Source organism: Pelophylax lessonae, assembly GCF_965119305.1.
Source record: "Pelophylax lessonae genome assembly, chromosome: 12".
NCBI lineage: Eukaryota > Metazoa > Chordata > Amphibia > Anura > Ranidae > Pelophylax > Pelophylax lessonae.
This window is the reverse complement of record NC_138779.1, coordinates 71,451,762-71,476,318: the sequence shown is the minus strand read 5'-3', so window position 1 is coordinate 71,476,318 and position 24,557 is coordinate 71,451,762. Positions and strand designations below refer to the sequence as shown.

Below are 24,557 nucleotides of genomic sequence, written 5' to 3'. Positions count from 1 at the left end.
AGGTATTTTCCTCAATAAAGTTACACAAGGAGACACACTGCACATTATATAATCTTTTTACAGAACAGATTACATGATTTTACAAGGACTTTAACTAAGGTTTATTTTTGGGATCACAGAATTTTAAATAAAGTTGACGGGGGGGGGGGGGGGGGGATCGGGGGAACGGGACATTTTTGTACACACTGTAAATAAATACAAGCCCTAGTGTGTTTTTTGTAGCCAAAATTATTATTAAACTGATCTTATTTTCGGGGAAAGACGGTAGTTGTAGGGCCCCTTTGTACTATTCCGGTGTAAGTTGTGTAACATTTATTGCAACCACTAGATACCCCTATATTTCTGTAGATGTTTGTGGATTGCCCTTTTTGGGGGAGTCACATCCAAGGGGGTACTAGCAACCCGCCTGTTACACTGGGTTGCTTACACAGTAACATATATAGTAAAGGCGGGCAGAGCCTGTGAAAGAGGGAAGAGAAGGGCACCTAACTGAGACTGCGAGATGTCAGTAACCACATCTTGTAACTTCCCCTTCAGGAGGGAACTGGACTATTCTCCAGAGTGGTCACTACCAGGATAGCTAAAGCTGTAATTTTTTTTCCAAGTTTCTGCACAATAAAGAGGAGTTAAGAGTATCTTTATTACTGAGGGACAGAGGGTAAGTCAATATCTGGGAAGCAAATATAAAGGTTGGTCCATTTGGGAAACTGGTGTCGGTCAGGAGAGGAAGGGTCAGTCAGCCTGGCGGTGGTGACGAGTTTCTCATCTGGTCCACAGGTCTTGTACTGCTCAACCCCTGCATTGGTTGGGCTGGGTGTTAGGCCTGACCCCCGAAGGACCTGGCCTATAACCATAAAATCTGGGGCCCTGTTATTCTGCATTTTGATGAGTATGTGTGAATTTTCTGACAGAAAAGTAGTAGTAGTAGTAGTAGTAGTAGTAGTAGCAGTAGTGGAGAGGAGCCAGAGCAACAGGAAAGGTTTCTAAAGGCCCGTACACACGTACCGATTGTCGGCCGTAAAGATTCGGCCGACGACCGATCGGCCGATTGTAGGCTTGTTAGTATGATGCTTCCGACAGCCGACAGCGCACTTTCGGCCAAAAAGAATCTGTCGTGCAAGCATTAAAATTTTTGTTGGCCAACACCAGAACGGCCGATTGTTCGCCAGTCAGTACAGAATTCGGCCGACAGACAGCAGATTTGAAAGACTGGGCATGCTCAGAAAAGAAAAAACACACGGAAAGTTAACCATCACATGACATCACTTCTGCAGTCGGCTGTTGTTGGCCGACAAAATTCGTGTGCAGTCTTTTGCAGTTTTCAACAGACACGACAGCCCTGGACAAAAGACGGCCGATCGTTTGGCCGACGATCGGTACGTGTGTACGGGGCTTAACATTCCTTGTTGCAAATTCAATTGTAGACCATGGCAGAGGAATGGGCTAAACAACCTTCTGCAAGGGTAAACTTCATATTTAGACCTGTTCATAGCCGATAAAATACATTGAAACTGTAAAAATGGCATGAAATTCCGCTATCCACTCCTAAAATGCACACATGTGACTCCTTTCACTCTAGTAGTAATAGTGGGCAAAAAATTTAATTTTAGAGATAACTCATCCTCCAACCTCCAGAGGTTACAAACAATAATAGTTTAAATTGTCCTAGACTTGGGAACAATAGAACTTAGTGCACAATGACCTATTGCAAGTAAATGTTGCTGAAAAGAGGTGAAAAAAATAACTATATAGCATTGAAACACAGCACAATGGCAGTGCAAGCTGTTCCCAGGCCCCAGATGTTACAAAGGCCACAAGTGAACAGATGAAGGTGGCATGAATACCAGGTTTCTCCCCGTAATTAATGGTGAATTATTGTGTTGGGAGAATGAGGAAGAACCAAATTCTATTGGTAATTTAAGTCTCAGTTTGAACCATTTGTAAAAAGGAATTGACTGACTGCGTCTACATAATTTAAAAAGTGCAATGTTACATTAATGGTGGGTTTAAATACGTTCTGTTCTGTTATTTTCTTGAAACTTGAACTTTAGTATTTTACGAAGTCAATCTTTTTTTTTATACTTATTTTTTTTTTTTTTTAACCTCTTACATCTACATTGTTAAATCCAATCTTGAGGCAATAAAAATGTTTTTATTTAAATTGTTCAAATGTTTAAAGTGGCTCTTCACCTTAACCACTTTAAAACCAGAAGATTTTCCTGCTTAATGACCAGGCCATATTTTGCGATTTGGCACTGCGTTATTTTAACGGACAATTGCGCAGTTGTTGCGACGCTGTACCCAAACAAGATTGATATCCTTTTTTTACCACAAATAGAGCTTTCTTTTGGTGGTATTTGGTCATCTGTGCGATTTTTATTTTTTGTGCTATAAACAGAAAAAGAGCGACAATTCTGAAAAAAAAAATAAACAATATTTTTTACATTCTGCTATATGACATTCCCAAAAAAAAAATTTAAAAATCAAATTTTTTTAACATTTTAGGCCAATTTGTTTTCTGCTACATATTTTTGGTAAATATACGCTTATTTTGATTGGTTTGCGCAAAAGTTATTGCGTCTACTAACTACGGGAAAGATTTGTCATTTTTATTGTTTTTTTTTTTTTTTTTTATTACTAGTAATGGCGGGGATCTGCGATCAGCAAGTTAAAGAGGAGGTCTAGCCTCCTTCAGAAAAAAATAAGTCATGCAGCTACAAATCCTGTAGCTGCTGACTTTTAATAATAGGACACTTACCTATCCAGGGATCTTGTGGTGTCAGTACCCCGGTCGATTTTTACATTGGCTCTCAGGTGCTGCCACTGCTATTGCTTCTAGGGGAAACCGGCAGTGAAGCCTTGCAGCTTTACAGCCAGTTCACTACTGCACATGCGCAAAGCATGATGCACTTTCTGAATGGCACGGTAGTGGGGAAAGTGGGAGGGGGGTTGAACTTCCAAGTGATCTCACCACGGCGAGGTCCCCCGGAAGTGGGGATGGGTATCTGTCAAAAACAATTATCACATTTCAGGGATGGAGGCGCATGACCTGTGCTTTATTTAACCACTCAGGCGGCTCGGCTGCGCATAATCACAGATCTACATGATTATGTGCACGCGATCTCAGGGGTGTGAGCACGCCGCCGTAGCCGCGCTCCGCTGTGATTGGACACAGTGGGAGGCAGACTGCGGGAGGAGTGAGCGCGAACCCCATCCGGCCTCCCACAATCTTCACAGAAACTGACAGAAGAGCCGCCTGCCTATGTAAACAAAGCAGGCGGCTCTTCTGTCACACAGGCACAGAGAGATCATGTGTTTCAGCTAAGCTGAAACGCCGATCTCTCTGTGCCTGTCACAGAGCCCTCCCTCCCCCCATAGTTAGTAAGCACAAATAGGCATACATTTAACCCTTTGATCACCCCCAGTATTAACCCCTTCCCTGCCAGTGTAATTTATACAGTAACAGTGAATATTATTTAGCACTGAATACTAAATTATTCTCACTGGTCCCCAAAAAGTGTCAAAAAGGTCAGTTAGGGGTCCAATCTGTCCGCCGCAATGTCACAGTCCCGTTAAAAAATCGCTGATCACCATCATTACTAATAAAAACAAAAAAATAAATAAAAATTCCAAAAATAGTAGTTTAAAAAAAGCTATAACTTTTGCTAAAACCAATTAAAATGCGCTTTTTGGGATTTTTTTTTACCAAAAACATGTAGCAGAATACAAATTGGCCTAAACTAATAAAAAATTTGATTTTTTTTTATATTCTTTTATTGGAAATGTTTTATAGCAGAAAGTAAAAAATATTGTGTTTTTTTTTTTTAAATTGTTGCTCTTTTGTTTTTTTTTGTTTGTTTATAGCGCAAAATCTAAAAACCGCAGAGGTGATCAAATACCACCAAAAGAAAGCTCTATTTGTGGGGAAAAAGGACATCAATGGTATTTGGGTACAGTGTTGTAGGACCATGCAATTATTAGTTGAAGTAACGCAACGAATCGCAAAAAAATGGCCTAGTTAAGGGAGTAAAACCTTCCGTGGCCGAAGTGGTTAAAGTCCCAAATACCCCTGCCTATCCCCTCTAAAGATGCCAAATGTGGCACCAGAAGGGAGGAGGAGCAAGATAGGCGTAGCTTCCACTTTTGGGCGGAGCTCCGTTTTAAACTAACTTTAACCTGCCACCATCCGCGCTACAGCCTATATACGGCTGCAGCGCGGACTTGAATTTACGGGAGGCCGTTTTTAAATGGCCTCCCAGAAAGACTCTCCCCGCGCGCTCCCGCGAGCGCGCATCGGGGAGAATCTGTGTCTGCCGTGTCCCTTGGACACGGCCGATCACAGATCGTGATGAATGGCCAATCACAGCGGCCATTCACCACGTGATCAAGCCGTCCAATGAGAGATGATCTCATATGTAAACATATGAGATCATCTCTCATCGCCGGCGCTCCTTCCTCACACAGAGCCTGCAGTGTGAGGAAGGAGGGGGAGCCGTCAGCCGCCGGGGACACACAGCAATGTAATCAGGGCACTGATCACCAGTGCCCTGATTACTAAAGGTAAAAAAACACACACAGTGCCCGCCATCAGTGCCCACAGTGCCCGCCATCAGTGCCCCCCATCAATGCCCACAATCAGTGCCCATAGTGCTGCTAGTCAGTGCCCATCAGTGCCTGCTCATCTAGGCACTGATGAGCACTGACTGGCAGCACTATGGGCACTGAGTGTGGGCACTGATGGTGCTGCCCATCAGTGCTCATCAGTGCCGCCCATCAGTGCTCATCAGTGCCACCCGTCAGTGTCCATCAGTGCCATCCGCCAGTGCCCATCAGTGCCACCTATCAGTGCCCATCAGTGCCGCCCGTCAGTGCCGCCTCTCAGTGCCCAGCAGTGCCACCTCTCAGTGCCACCTCTCAGTGCCCAGCAGTGCCGCCTATCAGTGCTCATCAGTGCCGCCTATCAATGCCGCCTATCAGTGCCGCCTATCAGTGCTCATCAGTGCGGCATATTAGTACCTCCTCATCAGTGCACATAAGTGCCACCTCATCAGTGCCCATAAGTGCCACCTCATCATTGCCCATAAGTGCCACCTCATCAGTGCCCATCAGTGCCGCCTCATCAGCGCACATCAGTGAAGGAGAAAAATTTATTTTCAAAATTTACTCGCAGAAAATAAGAAAACTTTTTTTTTTTTCAAAATTTTCTGTCTTTATTCTTTTTTTTTGTAAAAAATAAAAAACCCAGAGATGATTAAATACCACCAAAAGAAAGCTCTATTTGTGTGAAAAAAATGATAAAAATTTCATATGGGTACAGTGTAGCATGACCGCGCAATTGTCAGTCAAAGTGTGACAGTGCTGAAAGCTAAAAATTGGCCTGGATGGGAAGGGTGTTTAAGTGCACAGTAGGCAAGTGGTTAATTTTGCCCTGCCTCCTCCCACCCCCCTCTCTCACATTTGGGTATTTATTTTATATAATGGATTTTTAAGAATATTGGTCACGTCTCTCCACTCCTTTGCAGGGCTTTAGCTCTCGTACGAGCCGTGCTGCACATCCGCACACACACGACAGACTCAAAATCAAATATAAGGGCAGAGAAGTCCCTGCAAGTCCGTTAGCTGTCCCTATTTTGCTGATTACACTCAACAGCTCCTTTATTACTTCCTCCACGCAGCCTGAATTGCAGGGACTTCTCTGCCCTTATATTTGATTTTGAGTCTGTATGGAAGACAAGGACTGGTGATCTCATGGTAACATATATTGAGACTCAGGACCTCCTGCAAGATATAGGCATCGAGCATCAGATTTCAGCACTCTTCATCGTAGCCAGGTCATATGGGCACAGTGCAATATTAGGTCTACGCTCCCCCTTCTTTTTGATTGCTTACCTTTGCACTTTTATACTGGTCACTGTTTAGACCTCCCATTGCACTTTTTCCACAGCGTCCGGACGTGATTTTGTGGCTTTTTTGTTTTTTGTGTTTTATCTTTTGTCTTCACTGTGTTTGTCCATGTCCTTTCTTGTTTTGTCCACTATGGGTATGTAGGTGGGGTTACTGCAACTGTTATGTTGGCATGCTGTGTTGTGGTTATATGGCAATGTGTGACCGTACATATGCCTCCTATTTTTATTTATTTTCTTCAATAAAGTATGCATTTTTTCCACCTTACACCAGTTGAACTTGCCTAGTTATTACCCTCTTTCTCTGCCACTGTGGTTCCTTCCCAGAGGTATTTTTTGCTGTTTTCCTCATTGTGTTTAGGTTATCAGGCAAGAATCTCACAGACAATTGGTTAGTATATGATGGTCATGCATCCCCTCTCTGTTTTTTTACTTACTAAAACAAAAACTGTGCCTGTCTTCATTTCAGGCCGCAAAGCAACAAAATGTGATTATTTTAAAGGGGGGGGGGTGATTCTTTTCTTTACCCACTGTACCAGCCTATGTGTAACCCCCCTGTAGAATGTCTACTGAGCTGTGCATGCAACAGCTCCATTTACATATCGGCATCATCCCACCCCGGCCAATCAAGATGGCCAAACAGGGGCACCCGGAAGAAGCTGGGAAGAAGAAGCTGGGGCTAGCGAGGGATCTTGTAGCATCCTTCTGTTGGAACTAAGGAAAATATTTTTCCCTAGTTCTGCTTTAAGGTCAGGTAAAGAACTATGGTAAAAGTATAGAAAAGTGCAGTAATCTATAGCTAAGCACACCACACATATAGTCTGACTTCTTTGGATCTACCAGCTATTATGTAGGCTAATTGTTATGTGTATGGGGGGTTATATTACTGAAATATCTGAATGTTAAACCCTTTTTAAGGAAGTCAGATGTTCTGCATAACAACTGTAATTTATATAGAGTTACCCTTTTTTCCCCTCTATTACAGATACATTCCAAACCCTTTGCTATTGGAAGGAAAGAAGTTTGATATTCGTTCCTACCTGCTCATAGCCTCTACTGTGCCTTATTATGTATTTTTCCGTCACGGCTATGTACGCCTGACCTGCAACCCATATGATCCAAAGTCCGATGATCTCACAGCTCACTTGACGAACCAGGTTTGTTGAAGGCATACACACACCCTGAAACTAAACAGTGAACATGTAAATGCTCTTTTGTTACATACTTTATTATTATTATTACATTGTTTATTTTTGCTCATTTTCTAAAACAACTCCTCTTCACATGGTTTTATTTCAAAGTCTGGAAACAGCTGTGTTTATTTCATAGGGCAAAGAGCAATGATATTATAGCCTATAGCAATCAGTCAGAGTTTTTATTTAACTGATATGACATTGCACTCTTTATTTTATTAAAGCACAGTTACAATTCAGGCTGCATTCACATGTCAGCGTATGGATCGCGGGCAGAATCGCCGCGATTCCGCCCGTGATCCGGAAATCATTTCAAATCGCGGGACGCCTGTGCGTTGCCCGTGATTTGCAATAGCACCCCAAACGCTGAGCGATGTTGCCGCAATTTCCGCCTGCCGAATCGCGGTAACATCGCGCAAAAAAAATCGCGGGACGCATTACGCCCAAAAAAGTACAAGAGCTTCTTTGGAGCGTAATGCGTCCCGCGATTTTTTTTGCGCGATGTTACCGCGATTCGGCAGGCGGAAATCGCGGCAACATCGCTCATCGTATGGGGTGCTATTGCAAATCACGGGCAACGCACAGGCGTCTGGCGATTTGCAATGATTTCCGGATCGCGGGCGGAATCGCGGCGATTCTGCCCGCGATCCATACGCTGACATGTGAATGCAGCCTCAACAATAAATTTAAAGTAATATAGTTACAATTACAATTTACAACATGGTTTTGAAAGCTCAAAAATCATGGACTTTGGAGGCATATATACATAGAATAAAATAATTCCACATTTTATTTTGTCTACATTAACAATTTTTTTTATTTTTATTTATTTATTTTTACACAAAACAATACAATTACAATTTTAATTACTTGTTAGGGAGAGTTCTCATGCTTCATCAACAGCATGCAGAAATTAAAGTGGTTGTAAAGGCACAAAGTTTTTCCACCTTCATGCATTCTATGCATAAAGTTAAAAAAACTTCTGTGTGGAGCAGCTCCCCCCCCCCCCCAATACTTTTCTGAGCCCCATCTCCATCCAGCCATGTCCACGAGCGTGTTGTCTCTCTGGGGACTCGCACTCTTGATTGGCTTTTGGCAGCAGCACCATTGGGTCCCGCTGCTGTCAATCAGAGCCACTGAGCCAATCAGGACATAGGCTAGAAAGCAGGAAGCAAATAAAGAAATGTTAAAAAAGTTGAAATACAATATACTTTCTTATCTAAATGCTATCAGCATACAATTAAAATAGTTAATGTTGATTGAGAGAGTTTAGTTCTGCTTTAAATAACAATGACTGAACTGTTATGATATTTAACCACTTGCCGACCGCCAGTAGTACATATACTGCGGCAAATCAGCTCTGTCCCGAGAAACGACGTACCTGTAAGTAATTTCGCAGGACCGCTAGTAGGGGGCAATTAGCGGGTCTGGTGACCGCAATTGTTACCAGGCACCCGCAATCGCTTCACGCTGAGATAGAATGGTGGACCGCTGTTCTGTCAGTAATAAACACATGGATCCTGTGTTCCTCCTATTTAGGATCACAGGTCTCTGTGTTCATTCAGCAAGCCCATCCCCCACACAGTTAGAAAGCACCCCCTAGGGACACATTTAACCCTTTGATCACCCCTGGTTTAACCCCTTCCCTGCCAGTGTCATTAGTACAGTAATAGTGCATATTTTTAGCACTGATTACTGTTGCAATGTTACTGGTCCCCAAAAGCTGATCGCCATTACTAGTAAAAAAATAAAAAATAAATAAAAATAATAAAAAATAAATAAAAATGACATAAGTCTTTCCCCTAGTTTGTGGACACGATAACTTTTGCGCATACCAATCAATATACACCTATTTATTGGGAATTTTTTATAGCAAAAAGTAAAAAATATTGTTTTTTTTTTTCAGAATTATCACTCTCTTTTTAAAGAAAAGAAGAAAGATCCGCGCTTAGGATAAACTATCTATAAAATAGTGCGTAAAATTTCTATAAATAAAACACTAATGGCTGCTGCCCACTCCAAAAGATGCACCCCCAGTGGGGGAGCGTCAGGTGTAAATGTCAAAAAGGGGAGTGGTTGGCGCTGCCAGGAAGTTAGGTTAATGGGAAATCTGGGTTAGGCTCCTATAGTTCAAGACCAAGTTCAACACATGCAAATGCACATAGAATGTATGTGGGAATGAGAACTATATAAGTAATAGGATATAGAAACACAATGGGTGTGTAATATGTGTGTAAAATTAACACTATGTGCTGATACCAAATCAATAAATAAATAAATGTGTTCAATACCTAACAGGCTTATTGAGACTCAACATAAATATGCAAATATATGTAAATGTAGGTATAAAAATATAAAAGCATATAAAGATAGTATTAATAAATTATGGTGATATAGAGAGTTAGTGTGCAAAGGTGCTAAAAAATAAATATAGTGCACTAATCAAACTAAATAAGGTGCATTCCGAATAGTCATAACCATCTATTCAATAAAGTGCAACTGCATACTCATAGGCAATGAAAACACATATTACACACCCATTGTGTTTCTATATCCTATTACTTATATAGTTCTCATTCCCACATACATTCTATGTGCATTTGCATGTGTTGAACTTGGTCTTGAACTATAGGAGCCTAGCCCAGATTTCCCATTAACCTAACTTCCTGGCAGCGCCAACCACTCCCCTTTTTGACATTTATCACTCTCTTTTTGTTTATATCGCAAAAAATAAAAATCACAGAGATGATCAAATACCACCAAAAAGAAAGCTCTATTTGTGAGAAAATAAGGACATTAATTTTATTTGGGTACAGCATCGCAAAAATGACCTGGTCATTAAGGGGGAAAACCTTCCGGTCCAGAAGTGGTTAATCCATGAACAGAATATACTGTACCTATTAGAATTTATTATGTGTTGTTTATTAAAACATTATTTTACTATTTTTTTTTTTACCAGTACATGCAGAAGAAAAACCCACTTTACAATGAGATGAAAGAGGAGACAGTGTGGGGAATGGAAAGGTTTAACAACTATGTCAATGAGAATTTTGCTGCAGCTAAGTCTTTGCCTCAGGACTGGGTTCTCAGTGTTTTTACGGTGAGGAATTATCATGGTAGCCATATGCATAATGCTTTTTTGCCAAAACAATTAATTAATTGGTGAAGTAATCCATATTTAAATCCGTGATCTCCAAACTGCAGCCCAGGCCTGGATGTGGCCCCTTGCTTGTCTTTATCCGGCCCTTGGGGTACTATTCTATCCAATGACACTAAAGATGGGGCATAATTTCTGTCGCTGACACCAACAATGGGTTACTATACGCCCCCCTTACACCATCAAATGGGGCACAACTCCTTCCATTGACACCAACGATGGGGCACTATTCCTCCAACTGACTCCAATAATAGGGCACTATTCCTCCCATTGTCACCAAAGATGGGGCATTTTTTACTCCCACTGGGTGACAGGACATTTTCTACTCCACTGGCCCTAGTCCAGCCCCCCTAAAGTCTAAAGGACAGTAAACTTGCTCTTTGTTTACAAAGTTTTGAGACCCCCAGTTTATATCCTTATTTGTACATTGATTAACCCCTTCCTGCTTCCAGCCCCTTTAAGAGTTTTAAATGCCAGGGGCACTATTCCTCCCATTGTCACCAAAAATGGGGCATTTTTTACTCCCACTGGATGCCAGGACATTTTCTACTCCACTGGCCCTAGTCCAGCCCCCCTAAAGTCTAAAAGGACAGTAAACTGACTCTTTGTTTAGAAATATTTGAGACCCCCAGTTTATATCATTATTTATACATTGATTAACCCCTTCCTCCTTCCTGCCCTTTTAAGAGTTCTAAATGCCAGGAGGCCGAGGCGGGCATTCTGGTCACATGACTGATGTGATTCGCTGTCACTTCAGTCACATGATCGGAAAGCCCTTGATCGCAAATAGGCATCGGGAGCTTTCCTAGTTCCCACCGGTAGCTGTGCTGGAAGCATGCACAAAGCATGCTCTCAGCACAGAAGTGTTTACATACAGACCTCATATATGTTGCGGTGTTAATGCCCACCCACCGAGAGGCCACATATATGGGTATGGCCGATCGGAACAGGTTAAACTGTAACTACACTTTTGTAGAAAAAAAAATTGCAAATAAAAAAAAAAAATGCAATATGCAATTGCTATACAAGTCATATTGTAACTGAATGTTATAACAAAAATGCCCTTTTGTTTTGAATCTGCAGTGCTGTATTTTTTGTAAAATGCAAGGCAATATGGCAACCTGGATCTGTACACAGATGTGGCTTTAAAATAAATAAATTATTGGTGCGCTTATCCTCCAACCTGTGTGAAACAATCAAATGATTGTAATAAACTAAAAGTAAATTAGTATCTTCTACAATCCTAAGCATCCATATATAAGTGCTTAAAGGGTTTGTAAAGTCAGAAGGTTTTTTATCTTAATGCATTCTGTGAAATAAAGGAGATGTACAGCCAAAGCTTGTTTGGCTGTACATCTCCTATGGATCACAGGAGTGCAATTCGTTTTCAGCAGAGAGCGGTCTGAAGTCCACTCTCTGCTGACCTCACAGAAGTCGGTTCAGGCACCGCGTCATCACGACAATGGAGGTCAGGATCCACCAGGTGCCTGGACTGACACTCAGCTCAGCCTCTCAGCGAGACGCTGAAAGCCTGAGCCAGCCGCTCCTCGCCCCTCCACAGCCCAGCGCTCCAGTGAGCGAGGAGGGGGCAGAGCAGAGAGCTGATGACTGATAGTCACCACCTCTCTGCTCGGGGAGCTTTTAGAACCAATGGATCAGCAGTGGTCGATCGCTCGGTTCTCAATGTAGAGGCGCCAGGGGACAGATGCAGCATTGGACCAATGCTGCATCCACCTAGGTAAGTATAATGCTCAAAAAACTCCAAAGTCATACTTCTCTTTTAGGATAAAAGCCTTCTGTGTGCAGCAGCCCCCCTAGGGTAAGAGTCCCCTCTCTAACCAGCAATGTCCAAGAGTGTTTCAGTCATCCGGGACTCTCTCTCCTGATTGGCTGAGACACAGCAGCGGTGCCATTGGCTCCCGCTGCTAGCAGTCAAACTCAGTTAGCCAATCAGGAGAGGGAGAGGGTGGGGCCAAACAGCATCTCCATGTCTGAATGAATACACGTAGCTGCAGCTCGGCTCAGGTGCCCCCATAGCAAGCTGCTTGCTGTGGGGGCACTCAGCAGGAGGGAGGGGCCAGGAGCTCCAGCCAGGGACCCAATAAAAGGAGGATCTGGAATGCTCTGTGCAAAACCACTGCACAGAGGAGGTAAGTATTACATGTTTGTTATTTAAAAAAACAAAAAAACAAAAACAAAACAAGACTTTAGGCTCGGTTTCCACTAGTGCGACTTGCGGTGCGACTTGACACATGTCAAGTCGCACAGCAAGTCAAAACCCATTGTTTTCAATGGGGCCCGTTTCCACTGCCGCGGCTTCAGTTGCGGCGACTTCAAAAGTAGATCGTGCACTTGAGGGACAAGTTTCACTGAAGCCGCAGTTTACTTTCGCTACGAAGTCGTGCTAGAAGTAGCACGACTTCGTAGCCGCACTAGTGGAAACCGAGCCTTAGTAGAACTTTAAGCACTCAGAAAAAAAAGGAAAATAAATGTTTCCACAGAGTAGTAAGGTTTTATTTAAAATAGAAAAAGACTAAAAGACAAGCACTACACTCTCACAAGCTTCAGGGTGTAGCTGATGGATAACCTCTTAGCCAAGTAACCATCAGTAAGGGGGAATAGTAAAAGTTCTAACGAAAGCCTCGTACACACGCAACGATTATCGGCCGACCGATCGGCCGTCTTTTGTCCAGTGTTGTGTTGGTTGAAATGTGCTCTAGACTGCACACGAATTTTCTCGGCCAACAAAAACCAACTTCAGAAGTGATGTCATGTGCTAGTTAACTTTCCGTGTGTTTTTTCTTCTCTGAGCATGCCCAGTCTTGCTCATCTGAATTTTGTCTGCCGAAATCTGTACTGACTGACAGAAAATCGGCCGTTCTGTTGACGGCCAACAAAAATTTTATAGTCTGCGCACCAGATTTTGTTCGGCCGAAAAGTCGGAGTCGGTTATCGGAAGCATCATACTAACAAGCCGAAAATGTACGAGGCATTACCATCATCAAAAATGACAACAATTTGTTAATATTTGTGTTCTAAAGCCCACAATCTACTCAATTTAGACTCAAAAAACAAGACCTACTAAAAGAATATTGCTACTAAGTCCAGACACTAACAAAACGGAGTATATTAGTGTTTATACTTGGAATATAGTTATTTAAAATTGTACTAGCCAATTGTTGTGTAACTGAACTCAACCTACCTATGCTTGGCTAAGGTAAGTATGGTAACTACACTTTTCAGGGTCAGCAGATTTGGAGGATTTCCTTTTTTTCCCATTTATTGTATAACCCATCATAGTCATATCTGACAGTAAATGAATGAAAGGCAGTCTGGTGTGCATGCCTGTAATTGTTTGCCTGTTATGTCATTGTTTTCCTGTCTTTGACAGAAAAGGATGCAGCAGATAATGATACACTGTTTCCTGACCGTAAAATCAAAGCTGGAGTGTCGACGGGGCTTTTTTGACCTCATCGGCTGTGACTTCCTAATTGATGATGACTTTAAGGTATTATGTTAGTGTAAATTAAATCCTAAGATATACCGTATCTTTTATCATCATGTAGATCACTTTAAATTGAACTTATTCTAAATGCACAGGAATTTGATGACTTGTTACAGTTTCAACCTCATATACTGTATACTATAGATATTGGATTTGTTAAATAGAAAAGAGTTATCAACGCAGCTCCAGAATATGGAAAAAAAAAATCAGTATCAATGCTTTGCATTCACACCCATGATTACCATATATTATAAGAGTTTTGCATTTTTAACAAGAAAGTAAGAAACCCTTTAATATTGGCCTTAAGATAATAACAATCACCTTTGCTGGTTGGCTGTCTTTGATGTCTTTAGCTAAGATTTTCCTATAGTTTCTGTAAAGTTGGCTGTAGACTCTATCTATAGCACACAGTTTTTAGCTTCCAAATCAATAAAACAGCTTGCCATAACCCTACTGGAAGACAGCTATATGAAACCTTAAGTGTAAGTTCACCTTTGAAGAAAAATAACAAATGCACATATTTTTGCAAAAAAAAAAATGTGCATGTGTTATTTTTTTCCTGCAGGAGCCTGGAAAGCATTGCACCCCTGATCAGTAGATTAGGGGTGCAATGTGAGCGCCTGCAGACATGTCTTTCAGCCCATACCTCTGTTATAAATAGAAAGGCCGAGGACATGTCAGTGGACTATGAGAGCGCTCATCAGCACCCCCACAGCCCATTAAAACTAAAAGTCAGTCTGCTGCGGTAGAGGATGGTAATTGTAGTTCATTCATGCACTGGAATCTGTGATTAAATGACATGGCTTTGTGGGCAGAGCCCCACATAGCCGTGTTGTTTTTAAAAAGTAACAGCGGGTATGGGAAGAGGAAACCATCCTGCTATCACAGGGAGGGGGCAGGAGCTGGAAAATGTTGCATGTTCCACTCTAAATATGGGTGGAACATGTGATTAGTTTTAAAGATAAGCTTAGCTTTTAAAATTCCAATATAATAGAAAAACCTTCTAAGTCATAGTGGTTTTAAGCAAAACAGAAAAAATAATAACAATCCATTCCAATGCCTTTATATGTGGGTCTAAGCACTTGCAACAGAGCAAAGATCTGTTGTTTCCGCGTGCCTTCTTGACTTGTTGCCTTCCACACATAACAGGAAATGTTCTGTGAGCTCCTAGATTTTAAAGATACCAAGAAAAGGCCAATTTAGGAGCCTTAAGTTAATTTACTGCCTTAAGAAAAAAGTAACGATCCTCTTGCCATTTATTCCTAAAAACCAGTCAGCCTCTTTGTTTCCTGTTTCCAGACAGGCTAAATCATTTAAAGCAAATAGTTCATATATTAGGCCTAGACGTAGAGGACCCTACCTATTTGACTGTTTGCTTATCAGGGTCATGTTGTGGTTGTAAAGTCAGAAGGTTTTTATATTTTAAAATATATTATATGCATTAAAAAAAAAAAAAAGCCTTCTGTGTGCAGCAGCCCCCATAATACTTATCTGAGCCCCATCTCCATCCAGTGGTGTTGCAGGAAGGTCTCCGCTGCCCGAGACTCTCCCTCCTCATTGGCTAAGATGGCAGCGCAGTGCTATTGGCTCCCGCTGCTGTCAATCAAAGCCAGTCAGCCAACGTGGAGAGAGAGGGGGCGGGGCTGGGCTGTGGCTCCGTATCTGAATGGAAACAAGGAGCTGCTGCTTGGATCGGGTGCCCCCATAGCAAGCTGCTTGCTGTGGGGGCATGTAACAGGAGGAAGGGGCCAGGAGCACTGAAGAGGGACCCGAGAAAAGGAAGATGTGGGCTGCTTTGTGCAAAACCACTGCACAGAACAGGTAAGTATAACATGTTTGTTATTTTTAACAAAAAAAAGAAAACGAGACTTTACAATCACTTTTAGGTGTTAATATGATTTTTTTATTTTTTTTTCAAATTAAACATTTTTTAGGTTGTAAGTATACAAATTAATAGGTCAAATATGGTAGGACAATAGGGCAGCATTAATAAACATTAAAACAGTATTCTGTGACAATAGAAGATACAAGTATTAACAAATAAATATCACTCAAGCGTGTATTGTATAACTAATACAAAATCTTAGTTATCATTTATTACAACATATTAATGCAAAAATAAAGTGTATCAAAAAATAAAATACACATAAAAGAAAACAAACAAATGAGCAAATAAAATAAAATGGAATATATTGGATATATGTGAATGTGCAATGTATATGTAAAAGCACTGCATAAATTGACAGCGCTATATAAGTACCTGAATAATAATAATATATATATATATATATATATATATATATATATATATATATATATATATAGTGGAAAAGGAAAAAAGTAATAAATACAAGAGGATAATAAGAAAACGCAAATAAAGTACAACCTATATTCGATTTTTGAAAAAAAGAGACATAAGATAGAAAAGATAGAGGAAAAAGAAAAGAGAAAGAAAATGAAAGAAAATTAGAAAGTTTATGGAGTCAGAGAAGATGGAATGTTAGGAAAAAAGTGTATGGCAGGGAGGAAATAATTTGATAACTAAAATTAAGTAAGAAAGGGCAAAATGTTAGGTGAAGTGGAAAATTCCATCCATACATACCAAAGTTTGTAAAAAAAAAACCTAGTTATAAACTATGGCAATTAATTCCTCCAGTCTTATGAGATTGTCCAGTTCAGTGACCCAATCTCTAATGGAAGGGGGTATAGAGGTTTTCCCAAGATCTAGGGATCAGGGTTTTACCAGCCAGAATAAAAAATCTGAAAAGACTCTTTTTAATATTTTTATTAGAACCCGGGATCATGGAGAGAAGAGCTACTTTAGAACCCTTCTGGCCATTGTTTAGTTGTGACTATGTGGCCTTCCAAAATGAACGAATGATAGGGCATGGCGAGTTTTAATTTAGACTGGCCAATAATGGATTGTTTTTTTTGTTCAGTCAGCAGGCTGGATTCCTCCATCTTCATAGTCAGGGTGGATGGAGGAATCCTCTCCACTGAGACATTGTATTCTGACAGTGGGGACTGTCCGCTGTCAGAATAAACTGATCAGTGGCTGCAGCTGCTGATTGAAAAGAATTTCCAACAAGGCCATTAGACAGAAGTCGATCAGTAGATCAACTTTTGTCAAGCGGGAATGACCGCACATGTGTCGAAATTTAGCTGGTCCCTACTAAACTGGCCAAACTCTGATCCATCTATGGCCAGCTTTAGCCTATGCTAGGCTGGGAACCAGGAGCTTCTTGGAAGCCCCAGTGCCAGTGCTCTTATGATGTTGATGGTAATTCTGCAGCTGATAAAATGTGGGGACATACAAGACACAATACATTTTTGTACTGGACATGTGCAGTTGATCTACTGCAGATATTGCACAGTTCTACAGAAAAAGAATATCAGCTATCAGAATATCAAATTCAAAGGCAGCTTATGATGTAACATTCTAATGGATAATATCTGCGCTCAATGTGAATAAACCAATAAAAAATTATTATAATTATTGACAGCCGCACTCAAATATAATGCACATACCAATATAGAAAATAGAAAGAAAAAGTGTTATGCTGCACTGCTATCAAAATATAAGTTATCATACAAAAAATATTGTATAAAAAAGGGGGGTGTGAGTGACTGTTATTACTCACGTGATCACGCCTAGGACTGGTGAGTATCAATAAATTAATACAGAAATAAATTAATTCAAAAATTAATAAACTAATTAATTAAATATTCAAAAATTGAGCAGCTAGTCGAAAACACCAATGTGTTAGTGAATGTAAAACAAGGAGGGGAGGACAGTGCTCAATATTATCTGTGCATATCAAAACCACAAATCACAATTAAATGATAATAATAGTTGGGTTCCCCCAAGTGATTAACCATAAAGTGACTGTGCAACTATAAATAGGTATAAAACAACTTATAGTCCATTCATAAAGTGCAGGTGCAAATGTGCAGCAAACAAATTAAAGTGGTTGAAGTGCTTGGTGCTCAGCAAAGATGCATCCTTTATGTGAAATTAGGGTAAAGGAATCCGTCACCAGGTGTCCTACTCACTTACCAGATGACCCCATTTGATCCCTGATGACATCATACGTTGGATGACGAAACGCGTCGGGTCCCGTGCTACGCCCTACGCCACTTCCGGTTTCCTGGAACGCAGCCGGAACGCAAACCGGCTGCGGCGCTACTCCGAGCTGTTCCCTGCAAACTTGAATGTAAGTGGCTACATTTTTATTAAACCTTGAAAAATACATACTACACCATGAGCTTCCTCAGTTTTCTTATGGCTTAATGGAATTATCGTATATGACTTGAATGGAATACCTAGCGGAATCCATAGCAGTCCTCCTTATACAGTGGATAAAGTCCCGGGCATTTAAAGAGAGCGGGGAGACGAAGTCTGGCCAAATACCGGGAATTTCTTGAAGTTACCACTTACCTATGCTAGACCCCAAGGGGTCATCTGGTAAGTGAGTAGGACACCTGGTGACGGATTCCTTTACCCTCATTTCACATAAAGGATGCATCTTTGCTGAGCACCAAGCACTTCAACCACTTTAATTTATTTGCTGCACAGTTGCACAGTCACTTTATGGTTAATCACTTGGGGGAACCCAACTATTATCATTTAATTGTGATTTGTGGTTTTGATATGCACAGATAATATTGAGCGCTGTCCCCCCCCCCCTGTTTTAAATAATATCGTATACATAAAGTGTTTTACACCAAAATATGACGTAAAAAAATATAAATATACAAAAATCATATAAATTCAAAATATTCAAAAAACAAGAGTTCTGTGCAATCAGGCAGGATAATATGTAAAAGTACAAAGAAGCAATATAAAAGTTCCTAAAATCATTCAGATCAGAATATGGCGATATAGCGATGAAATCATGCACATCTTCAATTGGTGTTTAAAGTGGCCCACTCCAAGACAGACATAATTAGCCTCCTACCAGAAGATGAGACCCTAAATGGGTCTAACCTCGCTTTTAGTGAGTCCCCCTCACTATGGTTATATGATGTATATCACAGCAGAGAAGCCCAAATGAATAATGGCACTTTGCCAGAAAATACTCACAACCATTCCCGTGGGGCATAGTAGATAGAAAGAGAAGGAAGAGATTCTTATTGTGAAGCACCCAATAAAACTATTTATTAGCTAAAGTGACATCCACTTTAGCTAATAATTAGTGCATGATTTGATTAATGTATGATTTGAATAGTGCATGATTTGATCACTATATCACCATATTCTGATCTGAATAATTTTTGGGACTTTTATATTTTTTCTTTGGACTTTCACATATTATCCTGCATGATTGCACGGAACTCTTGTTTTTTTAATATTTTGAATTTATATGATTTTTGTATATTTATATTTATCATGTCACATATTGGTGTAAAATACTTTATGTATACAATATTATTTATATGATAACTAATATTTAGATGACAACGCAACAAAACACTTTTTCTTAATGATGTAACATTAATAGACATAACATGCTAGTTTACCCTCCTCCCAGGAGAATTGTATTTCTTGATCCTTTAACATGACAAACTGTATTGAGAGGAAGGAAACACAGACCATGTAGTGAGATAGGATATAGACTACATTGAGTTTTAGCTGAGGAATGATGTTACATTGTCTGTGTTTGTGTAAGAAAAAACCCTTGCAGCTTGACTGCCGGTTCACACTGATCCAACTTGTCAGGTGACTTGGTCGTCTGACAAGTAGCTTCCAATGCTGTGCAATGGGAACCATTCTAATCAGAGCGACTCAAGTCGCTCCGACTTAGAAAAAGGTTCCTGCACTTTTTTTTTGCAAAGTCGGAGCGACTTGCATTGACTTCCATTATGAGAAGTCGTTGCAAGCCGCGCTGCACGGGCGACTTCATTAGTCGCCCGAAGTCGGGGGGACTTCGAGTCGGATCAGTGTGAACCGACTCTAAAGCTAAAGTTTATACTGCTTATATTTTCCCTTCCATGGTTCATCCCACCTCCTTCATCAACAAACTAATTACATTTGTAAAATGAAACTTTTACGTTTTCATTACATACTTAGTTTTAGACCCAGTGATGTTGTCACTCAGTGCGTCTCTGTGCTTCTCGATGCAATGCAGGCAGATCAAAGCTGGTAAGAGGTGCTGTACATAACTTCCTGAAAATTTCATAGCAGCCTGCTACAGTTCTACTCTCAACAGTTTAAGTCATGATTCAGGCAGCGAACTGGCTTTTTGGCAGAGTTATGCAAATGCCAAAATGCCACATGGCAATAGGTGGCCATAGTTATTCTAGACCAACAAACGCATAACTGATTCACGAGAATTAATAGAATAATATTACTATACAGGATATATATAGCATCAACAGTTTTCACAGTGCTTTGCAATATAAAGGGAGACAATGCAGTTAAAATAGAATAAAATACAAAAGGGTTAAGAGGACCCTGCTCAGAAGAGCTTACAATCTGTTAGAATTCACATCAAAGCTACATTAAAAGTCTTTGCTTCTTGAAGTTTTTGGAGTTCTTTTGAAGATGGGATAGACTGTTCTCTGAACTGCCATTGTACAGGACAAGCTGGACTTGATGACTACCATGCCGAAAAAAAAATGGAGGGAAGGCACATCATTAGTGAAAAAGATTAAATGACTCTGGATTAATAGAGAGCTGCAAAAGAAAACCCCTTTAATGTAATCAGTTGAAGACTTTAGTAAGGGTGGCTATACCTAGCCAAGTTCCACACAACTGTACATTGCTTGTGATACTGCCCTAAGCAAGAGATTATATCTAGAGGATAGAAACTGGAAGAGCTCGGTCAGGCTAGACCAGCCTTTCCTAACCAGGGTTCCTCCTGAGGTTGTTAGGAGTTCCTTGAATAGTGAGCAATGGAGAATTGATCTCCCACCCAATCTGATCATCAATACAAGTCGGCAATTTTCCACTGACCAACTTATAATTACACTGACCACTAATCTTATAGCACACCACCATTTTCACTATCTGCATTTCTTTTTGTTGTTGTTATTGTTATTCATTGAATTTAATTTAATGACTGATACAGTTGTATACAGTGGGTGGGTGTTAAAAAATGTGCTAGGTGTGAAATAATCTAGGTATGCTACATTTTGTATTGCTTTATTTAAATCTTTGCATGATTTACTGCCTTTGTACCATGAGCTGTACAGTATGTGTAACCATTTAAGCAGGGGCTCTCCAAGACCTTAAAACTATTTCAAAAGTTCCTCAGAGGTAAAAAGTTTGAAAAACGTTGGGCTAGACAGTGACCAAGATAAAAACCTTTGCCAAGCCTTACCTCCTGCAATGAGAGCACGTTCTGTCTATGGTCAGCCAGACACTTATTTCTGACTCTTTTTTAGGTGTGGCTGCTGGAAATGAACTGTAATCCTGCTCTGCATACCAACTGTGAGGTACTGAAAGAAGTAATCCCCAATGTGGTCAATGAAACCCTTGGTATGTATATTTCATACACATTTTCCACTAAGTTTCATTTGTGAATGATGGTTTAGATTTTAGCAGGGATTACCGATTTATTATATTTATTGGTTTTCAACATTCTTTATATATTTTTAATTGCCTGCAATTTGCCAAATGATACTACCATAGAAGACAAAGGTTATGTCTACCCCAGGTACTGCACAAGCATCATAAAAATCACTGCATACTAGCACATTATGACAGACTTACCTAAAAGCGGAACCCTCCAGTGCAACGTTATTAAGGCTCCCGGCGCTTCCATCTTCACCTGGTCTTTCTTCTGGGTTTGTGGGCTCTGGCTATATGAACGGCACAGAGCTCTGAAGGTACGGCCTTGGGTAAGCCGTCCGTTCAGAGTGCAGGCGCCTTTGATGTCACCGGCTGCATCTCAATTAATATCTCCTAAACGGTGCAAGTTTAGGAGATATTCACTGTACCTACAGGTAAGCCTTATAATAAGCTTACCTGTAAGTACAAGTTAAAAGGTGGACTTTACTTCCACTTTAATGTATAGATCATACGCATGGTGGAGGAGGTAAAGGGGTTAATGTACAGGTCACAAACAGTTGGAAGATGAAGATGAGGGGGTTATTTAATGTGCGGGATAAGGGAGGTGAATAATTAATATACAGGTCACATACAGAGACAGGATGGAAAGGAGAAGAAGTTGAATGGGTAAAAATGATCACACAGTCAGTGTAAAATCCGCACCATGGATTATTTGTTGCTTCTGACCCATTTATTCCCCATATCTAAATTAATACTGTTTCTCCCCCTTCCTTCATTATAAGAGAGAAAGGGGAGTAATCAACAATGTACACAGTAATGTGTTCACATTTGTAATCTATGTGATTAGTTATCACAGTGATGACATGGTACAGAGCCACTCTGATTGGCTCAGTGGACTTAAGCTGGCCACAGATGGAGAAAATCGCTCAATTCCCCCATTATCACAGTCTGTGCTGATGGAGGAATCCTTCTCCTGGAGCCATTATGCTCTGGAGAGCTGGGGGAGCTGTCCCCGCTGGGAAAACACAATGATTACTGCTAGTGACTATAATAGCCGCTAGCAATAATCACATGTAAAATCCGACAGGCTGGTTGTACCCCAGTTGATTGGTTGATCAACTTGGGTACATTTAGCCTGGCCATAAATGGTTTGAACCATCTATGGGCAGCTTAAGACGTCTAATGAGGACTTGGTTCAAGGCCATTAGTGGGCACAACAGCAGTCCAGTGGTGCTTTCTTCTGTGCTGTTTATGCACAGTACTGGGGAAATAACTGTCCACCTCTCCTGCATTTAAAAAACGTATATTGGTTGCGAAGTGGTTAAGCCACACTGCCACTACAATACATACTTGGAGGCAACTCCTATTCTTTAAAGGTTCAGCAACACATTAGAAGTGCAGAGATCACCTTTGCCAAGCAGCTGAAAACTTCCAGTGAGTGTCTGTGCCAAATGAAAAAATGCAACAATGGGAGCACAGATCAGTTTGAAACTAACAAACTTAATAAAGGGCAGGACAATATGAAAAGCAATACAAAGGGTTGTCCCTGGATTTTTATTGCTGTCTGTGGTTCCACTGGGAAGATTCACCCTTTGTATTAGTCTCTATTAGATTACTGTCACCAGGACAGATAGTGATGGGAAATCCAAAGTGGTAAAGGTGCCATTGGACCCGGAGATGAGGGGAAATCATTCAACATGGACACTTGTTCCAGCGATTGCTCTCACTTTAGAGAGATATCCACTCACTTTGTGTCAGGGTCAAATCTAGCCTGCCTGATGTAGGGGTGCAGTAAAAAATGTTGGGCGGGGGGGGGTAGGAGATGGAAAGTCAGCAGGGCAGAGGGTCTTTGGGGGAACACAAATGAAATCTGGAAAAGGGGGGTGTGCAGCCCACCTCAGCACCCCCTAGGTCCAACCATGCTTTGTATCTTATCTATGGGAAAGGAAGTGAAAGGAAATATCCCTAACGGCACAAAGACAGAGGAAAAAAATAGTTTTAACCATAAACCAATCCAAAACTAGAAAAATAAAAGGTTTTCTTTAGATACACTTAAACAGACAGAAGTAAAGGAAATAATTCCCAACTTTTTGGGGATTATAGCACACTTTATACTGCCTTGGGGTTTTTTACAGCTCTGTAGGAATGGTGAGGGGGATACCTCTACCTCTAATTTAGCTGTGACAGATGCTGCTCATTTTTTTCAATTGAGCCTCTGGTGCCATCAGGCAAATTCATTTCTCCTTCCTATAGAATGTAGAATCCTACTCGAGGACATTGGGCACAGGTATGTCACCAACTGATTTTCTTTAGGAAAGATTAATTTGGTGACACCAGAGACTAAAGTGAAGATAAGCAGGATTTGAAACAGCCTTTCTAGTGGGGATATCTCTATAAGGCTTCTTGGAGAAATGAAAAACCTGGACAGGAGATTGAAACCTTCTCTATGCCATCCCTAATTGGGTAATTCTTGTCTTAGATAAAGCTCCTCTTTAAATAAAGCTTTTTGTGATACGCATTTCAACTCATTTAAAAGACTTTATCAAAGTCCTTTGTTTCCGCAGACTTGGCCCTTGAGATCTTCAATAAAAGCTTTAAAGGCCAGCGCATTATGCCCCTGAATACACAGAAAACATTTGTGTTGTTATACAATGGGGAGACCAATGAACAGGCAATAAAATTTAACTGGCCCAGAAGCTCCAGTCCTGCTAAAGAAGAGAAGAAGACAGTGCCAGCTGACAACCAAATCAAACTTGTGAAAAATGTGGAGAAGCCCCAGAGATCTTTTAAACCTCTTGCAGACAATGCAAGCCGTATTGTAACTAGGTCAACTGTCTTGCAATCTCCTCAAAGAACAAGCTTGGCAATGTCCCCCATTAATATGATGGGCTTTCATGATGGCTTGACACTCCACACAGTAAGACACAAAGCCAGGTACAACATATCATCTAAGAGTCTGGATGGGCCTCAGTTCAACAGTTTAACAGAGGTGGGCCGAACAAATAGCAAAGCTGAACCAACACCTGTTGCCAAGATTTCATTTACAGGTCCTCAGAAATTTAGGGTGATTGGTAGAAAAACACCCCAGTTTACAAGGAGGAGCACACCCGATACATCAATCAACACCAATGTTGTGATCCTTTCTGAACAGAATCGCCTCCTCTTCAGCAGAGGCTCTGTCCGCAATGTTGAGGACCCCGGTGAACCCACATTAGAAGATACCCACTCAAAGGAACATGGTCATGGAGCATCTGTAAACTAATTATGGTCGCCGAGCCAAAATTAG

General features: G+C 40.9%; 1 protein-coding gene across 1 annotated transcript in view; it reads left to right on the top strand.

Moving 5' to 3' along the window:
- Nucleotides 1-24,557, top strand: part of TTLL10 (tubulin tyrosine ligase like 10) — a 93,629-nt gene extending 69,072 nt beyond the window's left edge. The window contains exons 7-11 of the mRNA XM_082274151.1: nt 6,889-7,060; nt 10,056-10,196; nt 13,645-13,761; nt 21,145-21,238; nt 23,836-24,557. Of these exons, the coding sequence (XP_082130277.1) occupies nt 6,889-7,060; nt 10,056-10,196; nt 13,645-13,761; nt 21,145-21,238; nt 23,836-24,533 (1,222 nt within the window). The 3' untranslated portion in view covers nt 24,534-24,557. The remainder of the gene's footprint in view (nt 1-6,888; nt 7,061-10,055; nt 10,197-13,644; nt 13,762-21,144; nt 21,239-23,835) is intronic.